Here is an 18,174-nt window from a genome sequence, read left to right on the forward strand (position 1 = left end):
ACTTTGGATTATGTTAAAAATGACCAAAATTGTCATATAGGCTTGTAGGATTATATGTGCATATTGTGGAAGTTGGAGGAATGTTCTAGAGGATTTGGGATATGTTTAGGGGTGTTTGGTTGAAAAAATAAGGGGTAAAACCCCTTTTATAGTGTTCTAGAGTCGGTTGGCACCGACCTAGAATTTTCGGCTACTGGAGCTACGCGTGTCGCGCACTGTAGCTGCGTGTTTCTGCTCTACGAGCTTGACTTGTAACATCCATAATTCTCTACTTCGATGTCGTATCGATGAACGGTTTGTTGCGTTGGAAACTAGACTTCATGAACTTCAGTTTAGCCTTTTTCTTTATTTCAAAACTCCTCATATACTAAAAGATATTATTTTCCCGAGTTGGCTCATACTTTGTTGTTCAAAGTAACGCTCATCATTTTCCAAAGTCATACTAACTCAACTCCTTCCACTCAATTCCTTATAGGACCTTCCGGAATTTATAATAAATTTTAGCAAAATTTATTATAACAAATAATGTTAAAGGCACACCCTCAATTCTTTTTTACTTGTCTCTTGTTGACTTGACACTTCCCTTAAGAAATTATTTATTAGGAGTAAAATATTCTAATTAAAATTTAAGTTTGGCTACTAATACTCTATAAAGTTACTTAATGATAACGGTAATATAGGAAGAATTATTAAATCTTTCATGATTTACTAAAATAGACATGTAAAAATATGTTTTTAACATGACGTAAAAACAAATGGAATGAATAATTTAATAAGGGAAAACAAGAGATTTAAAAAAAAAAAAAAAAAACAGGTCCAGTTTCAAAGGCCCAAGTGGCATGGCTATGAAAGAGAGCAAAAGTAAAAATATGTAAGATAAAATTTGCCACGTGGCGCAACATTATAGGACAAAACATAATGTGAGGACTACAAAAAGTCTCATATTGGCTCTTATATATAATAGTAATAATAAATAGTAGTGAAGTAGTAATTAATTCAAAATGACTAAACTTACAAATATATATATATATATATATATATATATATATATATATATATATATATATATATATATATATTATAAACTTAGGTGCCGTTTCGCCATAAAAATTATTCACTTTTTTCTGGATTTTTTTTTTCACTTTTTTCCGGAATTAGCGTTTGGTCATGAAAATTCCGAATACAACTTGAAATTGTATTCCGGAATACCAAAAACTCAAAAAACTTGTTTTAAAAAAAAAAAAACATTTTTTTCACTTTTTTACCAAAAACTACAATTTCAAAAATTATGGCCAAACACAACTCCAACTCCAAAATTCCATAAAAAAGTGAAATATTTTTTGGTATTTATGGCCAAACGGCACCTTAGACTATGAGCACGTTTGGATTGGCTTATAAGTTGTTTTCAGCTTTTTTGACTGGTTGGCTGGCCAGCTTAAAGCTATTTTGTGCTTAAAATAAGCCCAAAAAATTAATTGGGCTCATTTGGTTTACCTTATCTAAAGCAGCTTATAAGCTGTTTTTTTTTTTAAGCCCATCCAAACAGGCTCTATACCTTAAATAGGATTCCTAAATGGGCTATTTGTACACTTGGCCCAACTCCTATTTGGCCATAACATATTCGGGTCGTAAAATAACCTCAACGGTCCCGGCAACCAGCCGGAAAATTCTCAGCACATAGTGCAAAATCAGTAATTTTATTTCTATTTATTTATCCACTGTTTCTTTCTTCAATAAATTACTCTTCTAATTTGTATTCCCCCAATTGCTTCCTTTATTGTTAGTTTTCTTTTTGAATACCCAAATTGCTGCTTACTTCCCATTTTGAGTTCTTCTTGATTGTAACTTGATAAAAATTGTGTCTTTAATTGTACTAATGTACTTGAAAGAAGGATGTTCTTTGCTGTTAAAAGTCCACAAAAAGTCTGTTCCTTTAATCCTTAATGTAAACCCAAGTTTCAATCTTGATCAACTTAATAGTAAAAACCCCATTGAGCTTAAGGAATATGATGTGTTGAATAGACTGAAATATGAAGAAAATGTTTCAACTGCTTTAGAGTATTTCAAATGGGTTGCAAATTCAACATCTTTCAAGCACACCCTTCTCACATATAAAATAATGATGGAAAAACTCGGGCAAGAAAAGGAGATGGATAGTGTTCAATACCTCTTACAACAGATGAAATTAGAGGGTATTAGTTGTTCTGAAGATATATTTATTAGCGTGATCGATTCGTATAGGAGAGGTAAGGCGTCAGAGCAAGCGTTGAAGACATTTTATAGGATACAGGATTTTGGGTGTAAGCCTACGGCTAGGATATATAATCATTTATTGGATGCATTGCTTAGTGAGAATAGGTTTCATATGATTAATCCTATTTATAGTAACATGAAGAAAGATGGTGTTGTTCCAAATGTGTATACGTATAACATTCTTTTGAAAGCGTTGTGCAAGCACAATAGAGTTGATGGAGCTAAGAAGTTACTTCTGGAAATGTCGAACAAGGGGTGTTGTCCTGATGAAGTGAGCTATACAACAATTGTTTCTTCTTTGTGTAAGTTTGGTAAAGTAAAAGAAGCAAGAGAAGTAGCCATGAGATTTACGCCTACTGTTCCTATTTATAATGCTCTGATAAATGGGCTTTGTAAGGTAGATAACATTAAGGAGGCAGTTGATTTGTTGGATGAGATGGCTTATAAGGGAGTTGATCCTAATGTCATTACGTACACTACGATTTTAAATGCATTTGCTGACCAAGGAAATATTGGTCTTTCTTTTGCTATGCTGAGCAAGATGTTTGTTAGAGGTTGTTCTCCAAATATTCATTCGTTTACTTGTTTGATTAAGGGAATTTCATTGATGGGACGATGGTGTGAAGCTCTTGACGTGTGGGATGGTATGATCAAAGAGGGAATTTTGCCCAATGTTATAGCATATAATGCACTTCTCCATGGTCTCTGTTTGGCTGGTAATATGAATATGGCTCTGTCTGTTTGTAGTGCAATGGAAAGAAGTGGCTGCCATCCAAATTCAACAACCTACAGCATCCTCATTGATGGCTTTGCTAAATCTGGAGATGTGATTAAAGCATGTGAGATATGGAATAGAATGATAAATCTTGGTTGCCGTCCAAATGTTGTGGTATATACATGTATGGTTGATGTACTCTGCAGAAATTTCATGTTTGAACAAGCTTACAATCTTCTACATAACATGGTAGTAGAAGATTGCCCACCAAATACCATTACTTTTAACACATTTATCAAAGGTTTGTGTTCTAGTGGTAGAGTTGAATGGGCAGTGATTCTATATAATCAAATGGAGAGATTTGGTTGCTCTGGTAATACTAACACATATAATGAGTTGTTGGATGGTTTATTTAAATGTAACAACCTTACGGTAGCACTTGAGCTTGTTAGGGAGATGGAGGAAAAAGATATTGAATTTAATTTAGTTACATACAACACTATAGCATCTGGTTTCTGCCATATGGGGATGCTTGAGGAAGTTGTAAAACTTGTGGCAAAAATGCTGGTTAGGGGAATCAAACCTGATATTCTCACCTTCAACATACTTATGAATGTGTACTGTAAGGGTGGTAAGGTTGAATCTGCAAAACAACTTCTGAATGCTATGACTGAAGTCGGCTTGCGTCCAGGTTTCATATCCTATACCTGTCTGATAGGTGGACTGTGCAGTTGGATTGGTTTGGAAGCCACAATCTGTTGCCTTCAGAGGATGATAAATGATGGAATTCCACCCAAGATATCGACGTGGAATGTTCTAGTCCGTCATTTGTTTACCAAGATTGACTATCGAAGTGCACTAGAATATATAGAAAGTATATTGGCAGCAGACTGAAGGTGTAAACATGCTTGCTTCAACAGATTGGAGTGATGAATACACATAAAACCTTTACTGTGGAGGTAAAAACAGTGGTTGCAGCGAAAGCAATTTTACAAAGGAGGGTCCGTCTCCAGAATCTACATCCACGAAGTGGGCATTAACAGCTTGTTTTGGATATATGGCTGGTAAGAATCCCTCAAAAATATTTGTTTAACATCCTCTGATCATATTAATTTTATCTTTATTTACTAGTGGTGTTCTCACCTTGTTGATCCCCAGCTTAGCAGCTAGTGTGACTTTTTGCAGGTGAATCTCAATTTCATTTGCTGTTGATTTGAGGAATTTGGAGACAAAAGTTCTTGCAGGTTTTCAATTGCTAATAGTTTCTAGGATATTATAAGCTTAAGGTTGTGAATACAACCAAAAGGCAGTATAGCTCCTTTAAACTAGTGTCTACTCTGAATTAGATAGCTCTAGTGGCAGCAGTAACGAGTTATAGTGTCATGCTTATGCCGTGAGCATACCTTTTAGTAATTGATCCCTCTGGTTCCTAACCCCTTACTGAAAAGCTTGTGTTTCAGTCTTTTATCAAATTGAACTACAACCATTTGGTGCTCCCTACTGTTTTTATTCTAAAGATTTTTAGATGGAGCCTGATATATCCTGCATTCCTGCTATTGCCTTCTATTATTTTGACACTTAACTGTAAAATTGTTTATATCCAGTCTGTAGAGTTCGGAAGAAGTTTCATTAGGAACCCCTACCAAGGGTGTCTCGTTGGGGCGTCCCAAGGAGTGCAGGGCAGAACTGGGAACCAGACACATGAAAATGGTAGACATAATTTTTGTAAAACGCCACTGGTCTTTTTGGCATGGAACTTGCAAGAGGCCTTATGCATAGAGTGAGAAAGGGTGATTTGCTGTAAACGATCATTTAAGCTGGGTTTTGCTAGGAGAACCAAACAAGTCAATGATAAAAAAATTCAGATACAACTTCATCATTGGCATTGGCTTATTCAAAAACACTAGTATTCTTTTGGCCCCTTTTCCTGTTCTATCCCGGGATATGTACCCGGCAACTCAGTTCCTTATTGAGGAAAGAGAACGGGTGTATACGATTTTCTTTATCATTAGTTTTGTTACAATCTTTCTGCCTGGTTTGTGCTTCATCATTAAGCATCGTTTTTTTTTACTGCCATTGTCCTATTACTGACCAGCTATAGCTATGGCAGCTATTTTCAACTCTGCTGGTATCAAATGGTCTATGCTTAGGAATATACAGGATCATTTGCATTGTTAGTACAAGGGCAATTTGCACGATTGCCCTTATTCGGGGTGGTCTTTAATTTTGGCCCTCAAATTGCTTGTCTTTAATTTTTGTCCTTCGCCTAAAAACCCTGGATTCTGGGTTCGAACCCCGCTCAGTCAAAAATTGAGAGGAAGGCTAACTCTGCCTTAGTTTGCCTTAAGGTAGCAACTCTACCCTTAAGGCAGAGTTTGCATGAAACTCTTCCTTAAAAGGCAGAGTTTGCCTCCAGGCATTTGCAGAGTGGCAAACTCTACCTTGTGAATTTTTTAAAATTTTTGACTGAGCGGGGGTTCGAACCCGGAACCTCAGGGTATTTTTGGTCACTTTTTTAAGCGAAGGGCAAAAATTAAAGACAACAATTTGAGGGACAAAAATAAAGACCAGTGCCTTTGAAGGGAAATCCGCGCAAAAAAATGTTAGGTACAAAGCAAAAAATACCAGGGCCACACGATTCCAGCCTGTATCTATTGGGTGATTAAATGTTTTGAAGAGAAGCGAAAATCAGTCCAGAGGATTAAATTAGATTGTATCTCATTACTTCATTTTTGGTGTAAGAAGGAATATGCGAATGAGGCAGCAATTTTACTAGATTTCACTGATTCCGTCAAAGATTAGAAGTGGGCTATATTTTGCAGTCCGGAATCTAAATGACCCAAATAAAGTGGAAATGACCCAAAATACCTCAAGAAAAAAAAAGTGATATCAAAGTACTCTTAACACGGTAAATTATTGCATTTTTTTTTAACTACTCTCTTTCGTTTAAATTTTCACACTTTTTTCATACTTTAGCCATAGATTAATCATGCTTCGAGACTCCGAAACTTCAATATTTTATATAAAATTCAATTTTTTTTTGTGCGATTAATAATGTAGGCTCAATATATCAAGGAAACGCAAAACTTCGGGTCATCGTTTTAGTTATTGAAAAGTGCTCGAAGTAAGTTTTTGTTTGAAAATTTGTTAGCATTAGCTTTAAGTTTTTTATTATTAGGATTTAGATTTCAGCGTCTTATTTTTTAGTTAATGCGAAATTCGAATATGTTGCGATTTTTTTTATAATTAGTTTAGGATGTCACAAGAGTTACTTATAAACGATAACAAAGAGTAAAATAAGATTTATCATTAAGAAATAGATACGCAAAAAATATACTTACGTAATATTTACTTAAACCATGCACCCAACCAAGGCCTTGGGGCATAATAGTATTCTCCTCATAATATCTTCTCAACGTTCCTGCCTAGATTTGATCCCTAGTGGTTGGGATAAAAAAGAAGTGAAAAGGAGAAGGTTAAACCACCAAGCAAAGTTTGTGAAAGTGACAATGTAGACACTTTTTATTATTTATAATGTTCACTAATGCTATCTAACTTATTTTCATTATTGAATTTTGAACCTTGAAATTGTCATTCAAAACATCATTACCATGGGATTACTATCTTGAAATATATTTTTTATCATTAGATTTTACTAAAGTTGAATGAAAATTGTGTACCAGTTCGGGAAAAACAAAAAAATGAATGGGATAAAGTTGGCCCAGCCAAACCGCCTTGCAGCAGCTTGCGCGGCTAGATCTCGAAAAAATACTCAAAACCAAAATAAAGAAACGTAAATCGGACACCCGAGCGCAAAGTTATGACCGTTTAAAGTTTCATCAATTTACAATTATTTTTTCTCCCTATACTCCTTATTTTAGAATTTTGTCTTATCAAATTGGATTTGTATAACTACTTAAGTTCATGCCACATTGTTTAAATCAAACATTGATAAATCTTGCTGCTCAAGGACAAATGTACCATCAAACATCACTAATAATCAAGCATTTTTCAACAACTAAAACGAAGACCCGAAGTTTTGTATATCGTTGATATATTGAGCCTACATTATTAATCGCACAAAAAAAAATCGAGTTCTATATAAAATATTGAAGTTCCAGAGTCTCGAAACATGATTAATCTATGGCCAAAGTACGGAAAAAGTGTGAAAATTTAAACGAAAGAGAATAGTTAAAAAAAAAAACAGAATAACGCAGTAAATTACTGCGTTATTGGACTTAACTACGCCGTTACAATTATGTCCAATAACGCAGTAATTTACTGCGTTAAGAGTACTTTGGTATCATTTTTTTTCTTAGGGTCTTTTGGTTCATTTTTTGGTCATTTAGGTTCCGGACTCTATATTTTGGCCTTTTTGCTCATTTATACAGAAACTCCAATACTACTTTTGTGCTGTTTTGGAATGCAGTTATTACCATTTCAAACAAAAAAGAAGATTTTCCCGGCAAACGGAGTTAAATCTCCCATTTTCCAATCTATATTGATTCATTCACAATGGAATGCCCCTGGCATGGCCAGTTACTAAACTGGCGTTAAACCCTTTATGAGGCAAAACATAAGTACCAAAGAAGGAATTCCAAAGGAAAAGGAAAGGAAAAAGATGAAAACAGATGTCCTATCGGATAATAGAACCATATTGAGAACCTACGATGCAATCAGTAGAATATAACTATACTGAGGTCGTGATCGTACAATTTTGGTATGACATGTTTGAACCGTGGATTCACGGAGATTATTTGAGCCACCATATGAACATTGTTTATAGGATTGATCATCAAAGTTTAGTTTAGCTGGACAGGTTAATAGAAAGAGCAAGAGAGAAGGGGGTCTCGTACAAACCAAGAACAAACATCACGAAACTATAATCTAATATATAATAAAATTATAAGTAATCAAAATTCCAAGATGGTGAGCAAAAATAAATACAACTAGCTTTCACACACTCACTTTCCTTTTTCCTGTCTCGTGTGTGTTGCTTTTTCTACTGTTCCTATCATCTACATCGTCGTCAGCATCCACAAGAATAACACCATCATTATTCATTTCCATTTCTATGTCATCCTCCAAATCGTCTTCATCATAGTCATCATCATCCAAATCCTCTTCATTTTCATCATCTGTACCAGCAACCACTGTGTGGAACTCTGGAGGAGGAGGACAATCCTCTGTTTCTGCCTTGTCCTGCTTCATCACAAGATGTCGAATGACTCTCTCATCTTTGTCAAGCATGCTCTTGAAATCATTAATCCATTTGGCTCCAACCTCAAAATTCATCAAAATGTAATGAGCTCGTGATGCTTTCTGAATCTTGTATGCCAGTCTACGCATACCCCAGTCACTGAATCTCCACAACTTCCCTTTCTTCTCTTTCAAAAATTCTGCATGGTTACGGAAGAAAAAAATCACAAATTTCAGGGTTATTTTAGCCACCTTGTAGAAAACGGGAAATGTAAATCACAGGGAAAGAGTGCCGATGGTTAGGAAAATAAAAGCACTATTATTTAGAGGATTGGGGAACAAGGGAGCAGAACTATGGTTGTTGGATCATCTGGTAATTGGAACCACTTCTGGATACTAGCTTTTGACATCATATCCACCATTCTCAGCTCTTCCCAAAAGGGCATGAGGTGTTATATAGGCTTAACAAAAGGACTTGGTAAGCACCTTATAAACATATTTGACAGCACACAGCGAAAACCAGACCTTTGTAGAACAAATAGATGTTTGATACATGAAAAGGGCTAACCTTGAACTTTTGCATTCACACTCTCAACCTCGTCTGCATGATCCTCATGAATCAGATACACCACTTCATAGTGTCGCACTGTACACAGCAGGGAAGTAAACAAATATGTAAGCATTTAATTGGAACGAAAATAATAGATCCATAACGATGAATTACTAGCTATGTTTCCTGCACTCTTTCAATTCCATTCACTGAGTTAATCGTCCCGTATAAGCAATATTAGCAAGAATTTATGAGACAGGACACGCTATTTGAATCAGAAACAATCTTATATTTAGTATCCAACCACAAAGAGAAATAGGTGACAGATTGCCAAAGCTCATTTCTGTAGATAGTTGAAAGAAACAAATGATTAAAAACCCTGGTGGTAATTGGCTTGAGCCTTGGGGTTTGCTCCCTTTCAAGGTCTCAAGTTCGAAACCCACTGGGTGCAAACAATTTTTGAGGGCCATCGGACTGGGGTAAAACCCTGAATTACCTGTGGTGCACTTGCGGGAAATTCCTTGCCGAGGGCCTGTGCACCCCCGGGATTAGTCGGGGCTCAAAGAGACCCGGACACCCGGTGCTTAATCAAAAAAAAAGAAACAAATGATTAAAAATGTGAAGCCAATAACAGATTCTAGTCTTTAAATCTAGAAGGTTCTCCATATCATACTTACCTCTAACTCGAACCTAATTCAAGTGTAACTATAACAACTAAACATTATTACAACTATTTGGTATCTCCTATATGGGTCCTTTGCTTCCACCATCCTTTCCAGTAAAATAAAAAATGCACAAAGCAAAGAAGACAACATATCCAGCTACTACCTATAAGTTCAAGCGCTTTTCTATGAAGCTCATAGAATGATTCATACTTACTCTGGTCCACATTCAGATCACTTTCCAACTGCAGATTTAGAGCCTCAAACAGTTCCTCTGCAAATTAGACTCAAAGTTTAGTGACCTCAACCTGTAAAGAAATCAAAAGTATCCACGGAAAATAAAATATCAATGAGCAACATGTCATTCGTAACCAAATAATGGCTTACCCTCTTCAGCATCTGCAAACTCGGGTAGAAGTCTACCATCTTCTTGGACCTTCCTCTGCAAAATTGTAAAAAACTCATTTTCAAAGTGAAAGACTTCAATCAAATCAAATCAGAACTCATATACACAAGCAAAAGAAAATTGGACTTATGACATGCCCTTAACCACAAACTAGTCTACCGGTGTAACTGTAAACCCACTAAATTTATGATAAGTAATTGTTTTCTTTCTTTTAATTTATTTATTTATTTCCTAGGGGAAGGGAAATGAGAGGGAATTATAAGGTGGGGAATCGAACCTTCACCTACAAGGATCAGGTCAAGTAGTCAACCAATTGAGCTACGAATACCCCCATAATTGTTTTCTTTTTTGTTTTGTCGTCACACTGTTTTAGGAAATACTATGTTTGAAAGGGTTTTAAATTCTCTTTCCTCTGTTAAAATTTAAAAAAAGTGCAATGTTCAAAGGGTTCAAATTACATATAAGCAAGAGAAACTTGGACATGTGTCATGCCATTACCACAAACTAGTCCCCTGCGGTAACCCCAACAAATATTCGCTCCTTTCTTCTTCTTTTTTCAATTTTTTTCCAAGCACAAAATTTAGTACTTTGAAAATGGGCTTCGAATGAAGAGGCTGAATATTGTTCAGATTCCGGATAAACAAACCCAATATTACATATAGGTGTAAATGAAAACTACTATACATATATCAATTTTTCTCAAGAATGCTTTTTTTTTTCTTGGGGGAAATTTGAGTATGGAAGTAACCTGTCTAATTGTTCAGAATTCGTGATAAACAAAAATAAGATTACATATGGGCGTAAATGATAGTAACTAGTATGTGTATATATATATATATATATATATATATATATATATATAGCTCAAGAATGCTTTTTTATCTTGGGGGAAAAGGGAGAGGTTATTTTGAGTATGGAAATTAACCTCTCTAAGGAGCAGAGCTTCGGGGAAAGGACCAGTAGCTTCATCAGGTTTAGGAACAAAGCTGTGGGAGTCTGATTTCTTCTTATTCTTCTTATCTTTGTTTGATGCTGATGTAACAACAGAGGTTCTAAGTTTGAGTGAAGAGAAGGGGTTGTTCTTATTGTGGGGAAAATATAGGAAAAAAGAACAATGACCATTTGCAGAAAATGAAGGAGAGGAAGAGGAGCTGAGCAACTTTGTGATGTCAGGTGAAGAGGTAACAATAAGGGACTCCATTTTTTGTGACAAGAAAGCACAGAGAGGATAGGATTTTCAATTTTGAGGACTGGCTCAAGGGTTTTACCTGGGGGTTACTGAAAAATAAAACATAATGTAAAATCTTATATGCCAGAGTTTATTTTATCAGACTACTGTACTAGTAGGATTTTATTTGACAATTCTGAATTCAGCCTCTGTTTTTCTTTTTTCTTTTTTTTTGTCTAATTGTTTTTCTTTTCTTTTTTTTAAAAAAAACGTTTTCATTAATTTTTCTTCTCGGAGGAGAGTACGATCATGAATAATGAAAACGTAATGGAAAAGGAAAGGAGAAATTCGAAGAGATTTACACCTAAATGGTGCAAGATGAAGCTCCCATATCATCATGCAACTTAATCCCAACTGAATTGTGGATTAGGACGAACTTGTGGTTAAGAGTCGATTTGAATAGGCTTATAACTTATGACTTATAATTCAAAAGTCAGAAGGTGGAAATCAAAGAGCTTAAAAGTTATGTTGGCTTAAAACCACCTAAAATAACTAGCCAATCCAAACAGGCTCCTAACTTATGACTTTGACTTATTTTTGTTATGTTGTCTAAAAAATAAATTTTTAAAAATATTTTTTTCTCTTACCTAAACATTATAAAAGTGCTTAAAAGCACCTCAAATAAGCCGATCTAAACAGGCTCTAAGTCAAGTGCTTATAAGCCAAATCAGTCAAAAGCCATAAGATGTAATTAATAATTTTTCTGCTTATAAGCACTTTTACTTTGACCAACTACTTTACTACTTACTCCTTCTGTCTTATATTTAACAAGTTTTCGAATTTCAATATTCTACATGACAAATTTAAGACCACAAGATTTAAAGGATTACACACATCTTTAATTTAAGGCCACATGATTCAAAAGCCTCTCTTTATTTTCTAAGTCCGTACCCAATCAAACTAAGACACTTAATTTGAAACGGGGTTAAAAACAATGACTTAAGTCATACACAGTCCCTTAACGTTGTCCATAGAATTCACTTAGACACCTCAACTAGGACTAGTACCTATTGAACACCTAAACTATTCAAAATGTGTACCTATTAAACACAAAATGCTGATGTGGCGAAAAAAGTGTTCCTCACTTCCCTTGGGCGCGTAAACACGTCAAAAAAATTACTTCTTTTGCCTTCTTTTAACACATGATTTTAATTAAATAATTAGAAAAGAAAAAAATTAACTTTGAAAGAAAAGTAACCTCCCACTGCCCGCACCAGTCATCTCCTCCATTCAACAGATCCCTTCCGGTGTTACACTTCTCCTCTTTTCATTCTTTTGTTTTTTTTTTTTTTGTTTTGATTGTTTAGACAAAACTGATTTCTGAATGAAACTTTTTCCTTATTGATGCAGGCTGTGCGTTCACCAAACAGTATATGAGGGACCTGGTTGTATACCAGTTCCCTTATGCAGTGCAGTACAAGAATTAACACAAGATCTTTACATGGAAAACTCCTTGCTCAAGGGATTAAAAACCACGACCTACCCCAGTAGGATTTCAACTCCACTAACCGAGCAACTCAGGTTATAACTCTATTGAAAGCTAGAAGTTAACTCCCATAACCCCTCACCCTTACAATAACGCTTATGCAACTCTCACACGCCAAGCACACTAATGTTACACCTCATTGTTTTGTACGTTGAGATTCGTTAGAAGTTACTTGTCCTAGTCGTGGACACCGGAGTTGTCTTCAAGGTTATGTGAGATTATACATGCCTATACTATGGTTATGAAGGCTTAAATTCATGTTTAGTAAGTTATGAAAGGATTGGAGAACAAGCGAATCAAAGAAGTTAAGTTTGTCAAAACTTTGCAGAATTTTGGATAGGATTTTGGTCCAACTAGAGAGAGGTATATCTCCTATAATATGAGGAGTTATGGAATGCAAAACCTATGTAAATTCAAGTTCAATGAGTCTTTTTTCCAATGCAACTGACAGAACGCAAATCTGAGGAGCATTAACATTTTCATGGCCCATTTTCACGGACCATGAAAATGGAAAATTTTCTACCGTGAAACGATGACAGTGAGGAGGATTCACTGGACCAATTTCACGGCCAGTGAAATTTTTAACGGTCCGTGAAAATGTACCGTGAAATTGAGACGGTGGAAAAATTTTCCTTTTTATAAATTAAAGGGGCCACAACTTGGGATCATTATTTCACCAAAAATCAGATCCCTAGCCCTCTCCAAGCTCCCTCAACCATTCCTAATCATCCCAAATCATCCTAAACCTTTTCATGAGAAGATCAAACCTTGAAAACCTAAGCTAGTTTATGGAAGATGGATGTTCTTGCTTTTAGTTGGAGTTGTGGTGATTAAGTCTTGGAGCAAGTGGTGTGTGGCTAAATATCTTCAAGTATAAGGTATTTTATTCATGTTATTACTTATGTTGAGTTGATTTGGAGGTTTAGTAAGTCTTAAAGTGAAGGGAATCATGGTAGAGAAATCATAAGGTATTAAGTGGAAGTTGATGGCTATGGATTAGTATTGAAAGGGAGTTTTGGATTGATTTGAGTTTAATTTGAATGTAAATCTCTTGTCTATGGTATTTTTGATGTGTTTATGGTTGTTTGGGAGTTGTTTTGAAGTTGGAGGAAGTAGATAGTATAGGGGAAATGCTGCCCAATTTTCGCTAGATCACTTAATAGTTTAGTTTGATCTTATAAGTGTTTCGATGACTTAACCTTAATGTGAATCATCTTGAATGTAGATTTGCAAGCTCGGGGTAATATACATTGAGTGTTTAAATAAGACGACAAGGTATGTAAGGTTGTCCCTTTCTTTCTTATGGCATGATCATATTGATATGAAACTTACATAAATGACATCCATAATGTCCCTATTTCTAGAAATACTAGAAGCTTATGGTTCTTGATGATCTTATGACCTTATTGATCATTGTCTCGTGATTATTGATCTTATCTTATGGTTATTGATCTTATTTATTGATGTTGATCTCATCTTATGGTTATTGTTCCTTCAAGGTGAGATATGCGAATGATGTTAGCTCCATAATGGTAATCGGAGGTTTACCGACCTTACGTCACTCCGATAGAGTTGTAACGTTTCTTTGGGCTCTCATGCATGCTTTATATATATATAGATATTTTCTCACACCGAGCCGAGCTATAGTCGGCTGGGTATTGCCCCTATTGTGCACACCACTGTAGTTAGGTACGGATAACACAGAGCCTTATTATGGCCGGATACGGATAACACCGTGCCTATATGACTGGGTACGGTATAATGATATATGTATATGTATGCAAATGTTTTTTGTAAGGAAAACATGTGTGACATCCGCCTCAAGAGGCATTCAGATGTACAGATTATCTCTCTTATCTCTTGTTACTTTCATACCTATGTTATGTTGTTTTCCATGCCTTACATGCTTCGTACTTTATTCGTACTGACGTCCTTTTGTTTATAGATGTTACGTTCATGCTCGCAGGTAGCTAGAGAGACGGATCAGACCCGTAGGCTACCTTCTCAACGGTTGTACAGGAGCACTCCACTTATTCCGGAGTTGCAGATCAGGGTGGTATGATTCTTTCGTGTATATATCGGCATAGCGGGGTCTTATCCCGTCCTTATTACGTTATGCACTCCATGTAGAGTATCTCTTGGGCTTGTGTCCCTTATAGCTTATAATGTTTATTATTCAACATGATAGCCCACTCAGGTATGATTATGTGATGCATATATGTCATGTGGTGCTTGGTAGGTTAGCTCCAGGTGCCCGTCATGGCTCTCGGGTTGGGTCGTGACAACTAATACGCTTGCAACTCCACTAACCAAGCAACTCAGGTTACAACTCTATTGCAAGCTAGAAGTTAACTCTCATAACCCTTCACCCTTACAATAACGCTTATGCAAACCTCACACTTGACTACCCCTAGCCAAGAATAGTAATACACCTAGACTAACTCTAGCCTAATGTACCACTCAAAGGCACCTTTTGAGATTCACCACAATGACTAACTCTAGCCACACACTAATATAACTAAGTTAACTCTAGCCTAGTGTACAACTCAAGAGCTTGTGGAAGCAACCTTAAGAATTTTGAAAACCTACAAACAGCTTCCTTTTATGGAAGAGTAGGTTTACAATTTAAGCACAAAAGAACAAAGACTCAACAACCTAAGGACGTAAAACATCTTCAGTTCTGGACCTAGTCGTTCGGGTTGCTGAGGCTCTGTTCTTGAGGAACACCTTGAAAGGTGGAGACTTGCACTCTGTATGGAGCAATTTTTGGATTGTGCAAGAATGAATCTTTTATATGCACGGAGAGAAAGAGTGTATAGATGACCACTCAGGAAATCTGGACCGTTTATCAATCAGCGCCTTGCTGAGGTACTACTGTACAGCAGCCTTGTACTTTTCAGCAGCACACTTTATAGCTGTGGATTTGGACTTTCAGCTTCAGTAACCAGAACCTTTATTTGGAGGAAGTTGGTTCCTCATCTGTTCTTCGAACAAGTTATAAGTACTGGATACACTGTCAGTGGCTCTACAGCTGCATTTTTGGCTGAGTAGGCTAGAGACCTGATCCCATCTGGTCCTTATAAATCAACATATTTGGTCTCTCATATATAAGAAAATCTTGCAGGCATCTGATCCTTCAAGTAGCATGTTAGAAAAGTAACATATAAGATATCATAAGGTTAACCAGGTTCAGATAGGTGAACCTAATTGTATCTAGTTCCTTAGGGTTCGTCATGTTATCAAAACATATCATTTCCCCCTTTATGATGATGACAAAGAAACATCCTTTGTATTTCCCTTAAAGACCAGATCCCTTACCCAGATACCTCATTTGTTCCCCCTGAGACTCAAACCTCGAGATACATAATAGTATTCTGGTTCTTTGAGTAAGGTTTGTCAAATCATCAAAACATGTCATGACATATCAATTTCCCCCTTTTTGATGATGATAAACTCATAGACAAAGTTCCCCCTGAGAACCAGATTCCCACCTGTTTCCCCTGTGGATCAGACCTTCACATGCCCAGATTGCAGTCCTCTTTCCCTTTATCACCGTTCCCCCTATCTTCCGCACATGTCTCTCCCACATATATCGATTATATTCTTGAGACTGTGAGATGTATAGAGAGGCTATATTAAGGATCGGATCCCTCTTTCTGGTTTCACCGGGTTTGATAATCATTAAACCATATAACATATAGTCATTTCCCCCTTTTTGATGATGAAAAACTTAGAGACTCTATTGATATACTGCTCTCTCCCTTATTCTTCCTCCCCTTTTATAGTCTCCCTTTCCCACCCCTTTGTTTTATTCCCCCTTTTGGCATCATTGAAAAGATTAATAAAAGTAGCACAAGCCAAAAAAAACTTCAGTAGCATTAACTCATGGCCACTAGGGCAACACAACATAAGAAACAACAGTAACAACGAGTTTTAAGATCATTGCACAAATCAGAGTAATTTCCCAGATTAGATTAAGCATATCAAAGATATAGTAGTCTTAGTCAGTACAAAATATGATGCTTAAACTATCATGAGTGCCATAGTCATTAAGCGATGGAATACAAAGGGACATATATTTAAGGGGACTAGAAGGGGCTCAAGAACTAAAGAAGAGTGAGGCTTAGACAAAGGATTCTGCTATTTTTTCAGTCTTTTAGCTAAGAGTCGGCTTCCTTTGCAGCACCACTGAGACCTGGTCCCCTTTCCTTCTTGAGAATTTTCATTTCTCCATGATTACCACATCATTTTCAATGTATATTGTGCACAACGAGCAACCAAATGTGCAAAATAGGCTGGTGGAACCATGAAGACTGAATGTGTGCACCTTGCATATGTAGCATAGCCAGTTTGTAGTTGCGCCGGATCCGTTCTCATCAAACAGTACATGGTAATAAGCTGGACGACTACTACCTTGAATTTTAACGTGGCTATACCAGTAAACATCAGGTTCCAACAGGTGGCACATCTTGGTATCTATCACTGTACCTAGCAAGGTGTTTCCATCCTTATCTGTCATGTTAGGATCATTATGATTTGGAGGGAACAGATGTGTATGATGTCTCTTCTGCACTACCACAAGGGTTACTCGTGACAGATAACCTTCTTCCAATGGATTGCATCCATTTTTTTTCTTAATAGGTTCCTCCCCCTTCATCAGTTTAGTCATCAAATCTTTCTGAGTTCCTTCACTGCTTTCTTTTGCCTTCAAGGCCTCTAAAAAGCCTTTAACAATTTCAGTTCCACTTTCTATGATATTAGATCTGCTTCTCTCCCTCTCATTTAGAGTCATCAAGGATAAGATCTACACAGGGCTCCTAGAGTCCTTTATCTGCTCTAGAATGATTGATGGAAGTGGGGCTAACCAGAGTCAGACTATTTTTAGGATCTGGTAGTGATATAGTGGGGTTTAGATTCTGGCAAGTGAGGAAGGACGATTCAGATATGAGAGTGGTGATTTTTTTTTTTTTTTGCAGGATCTAAGAAGGAAAGGTTTTCTTTTTGAAGTACGAAGAGGTTTAGGATGGACAAGCATTTAAAGGGCTTAATCTGGAATAGGAAGCGGAAGAGTCTTAGTGACGTGTCATTCTAGATAGTTCGAGACATATTGAGCATTGAAGAGACTACTAACCTAAGTCATAGGGACCAGGTCCCTTAACAATTTTGAAGACGAGGCAAGAGCTCTGAGATATGCAATGTCACTTATGCTCGTGCTGTCCTGACCCTGCCACGCATATGTACCTGTAACGGTAAAAAATTGAGTTAGATGCCATCGAAAAACACCTTTTAGCATTGTACCTTTCCTCTTAACATAGCCAAGTAAGAGAAATTTTGAGGAAAGGCAACAAGTTGAGATCGATCAGACCCATCTCCTATCGACTTCTTCCAAGGTGCTTCCTGTTAATTGTCATTTCAAGAGAACACATTCCCACTTGAAAGTCCTTGAATGAGGGAAATCATTCATTCTCTCAGTTATGCTTCGAGCAGTATCCTTTCATGTAACTTTGTGACTGCCTCTTCTCATTCCTTTGACCAGTCCCAGATCCAGTCCCACAACTATTCATAGGAACATAAGGTCATCACAAATAATGTCCAACAACTTAGATCCTCAGCCATGAAAAGTTATGCCTTCTCCCCTTTAACCATCCATGATATTCTCTATTGGATGTTAGTGC

General features: G+C 36.5%; 2 protein-coding genes across 5 annotated transcripts; one reads left to right on the top strand and one right to left on the bottom strand.

Moving 5' to 3' along the window:
• The first annotated feature begins 1,605 nt into the window (after positions 1 to 1,605).
• LOC132626749 (pentatricopeptide repeat-containing protein At3g48810) lies at positions 1,606 to 5,015 on the top strand. Of its 3 annotated transcripts, XM_060341728.1 has the most exons (3): positions 1,606 to 4,032; positions 4,154 to 4,212; positions 4,573 to 5,015. In XM_060341728.1, exon 1 carries the CDS (start codon positions 1,877 to 1,879, stop codon positions 3,860 to 3,862), a length of 1,986 nt encoding a protein of 661 aa, XP_060197711.1. In that variant the 5' UTR covers positions 1,606 to 1,876; the 3' UTR covers positions 3,863 to 4,032; positions 4,154 to 4,212; positions 4,573 to 5,015. The 3 variants fall into 3 exon arrangements, with proteins under 3 accessions (XP_060197711.1, XP_060197709.1, XP_060197710.1); XM_060341726.1 differs by having other exon boundaries at positions 4,154 to 5,015; XM_060341727.1 differs by lacking the exon at positions 4,154 to 4,212.
• A 2,825-nt stretch (positions 5,016 to 7,840) lies between these two features.
• LOC132626750 (protein REGULATOR OF FATTY ACID COMPOSITION 3, chloroplastic) lies at positions 7,841 to 11,107 on the bottom strand. 2 transcript variants are annotated; one of them, XM_060341729.1, is made up of 5 exons: positions 10,711 to 11,107; positions 9,752 to 9,821; positions 9,597 to 9,653; positions 8,736 to 8,813; positions 7,841 to 8,367 (listed from the first exon to the last, which is right to left on the bottom strand). In XM_060341729.1, exons 1-5 carry the CDS (start codon positions 10,984 to 10,986, stop codon positions 7,925 to 7,927), a joined length of 924 nt encoding a protein of 307 aa, XP_060197712.1. In that variant the 5' UTR covers positions 10,987 to 11,107; the 3' UTR covers positions 7,841 to 7,924. The 2 variants fall into 2 exon arrangements, with proteins under 2 accessions (XP_060197712.1, XP_060197713.1); XM_060341730.1 differs by having other exon boundaries at positions 9,767 to 9,821; positions 10,711 to 11,103.
• Between the last annotated feature and the right edge of the window lie 7,067 nt (positions 11,108 to 18,174).

Source organism: Lycium barbarum, chromosome 2 (assembly GCF_019175385.1).
Source record: "Lycium barbarum isolate Lr01 chromosome 2, ASM1917538v2, whole genome shotgun sequence".
NCBI classification, from domain to species: Eukaryota; Viridiplantae; Streptophyta; class Magnoliopsida; order Solanales; family Solanaceae; genus Lycium; species Lycium barbarum.

Bases quoted from the DNA above. Each gene is read 5' to 3' on its own strand.
- LOC132626749 (XM_060341726.1), top strand. From the start codon at position 1,877: ATGTACTTGAAAGAAGGATGTTCTTTGCTGTTAAAAGTCCACAAAAAG.
- LOC132626750 (XM_060341729.1), bottom strand. From the start codon at position 10,986: ATGGAGTCCCTTATTGTTACCTCTTCACCTGACATCACAAAGTTGCTC. The intron at 9,822-10,710 runs GTTAATTTCCAT...ACAATTTTGCAG, and splicing joins AAGCTCTGCTCCTTAGAGAG to AGGAAGGTCCAAGAAGATGG. The intron at 8,368-8,735 runs GTTAGCCCTTTT...GTAACCATGCAG, and splicing joins TGTGAATGCAAAAGTTCAAG to AATTTTTGAAAGAGAAGAAA.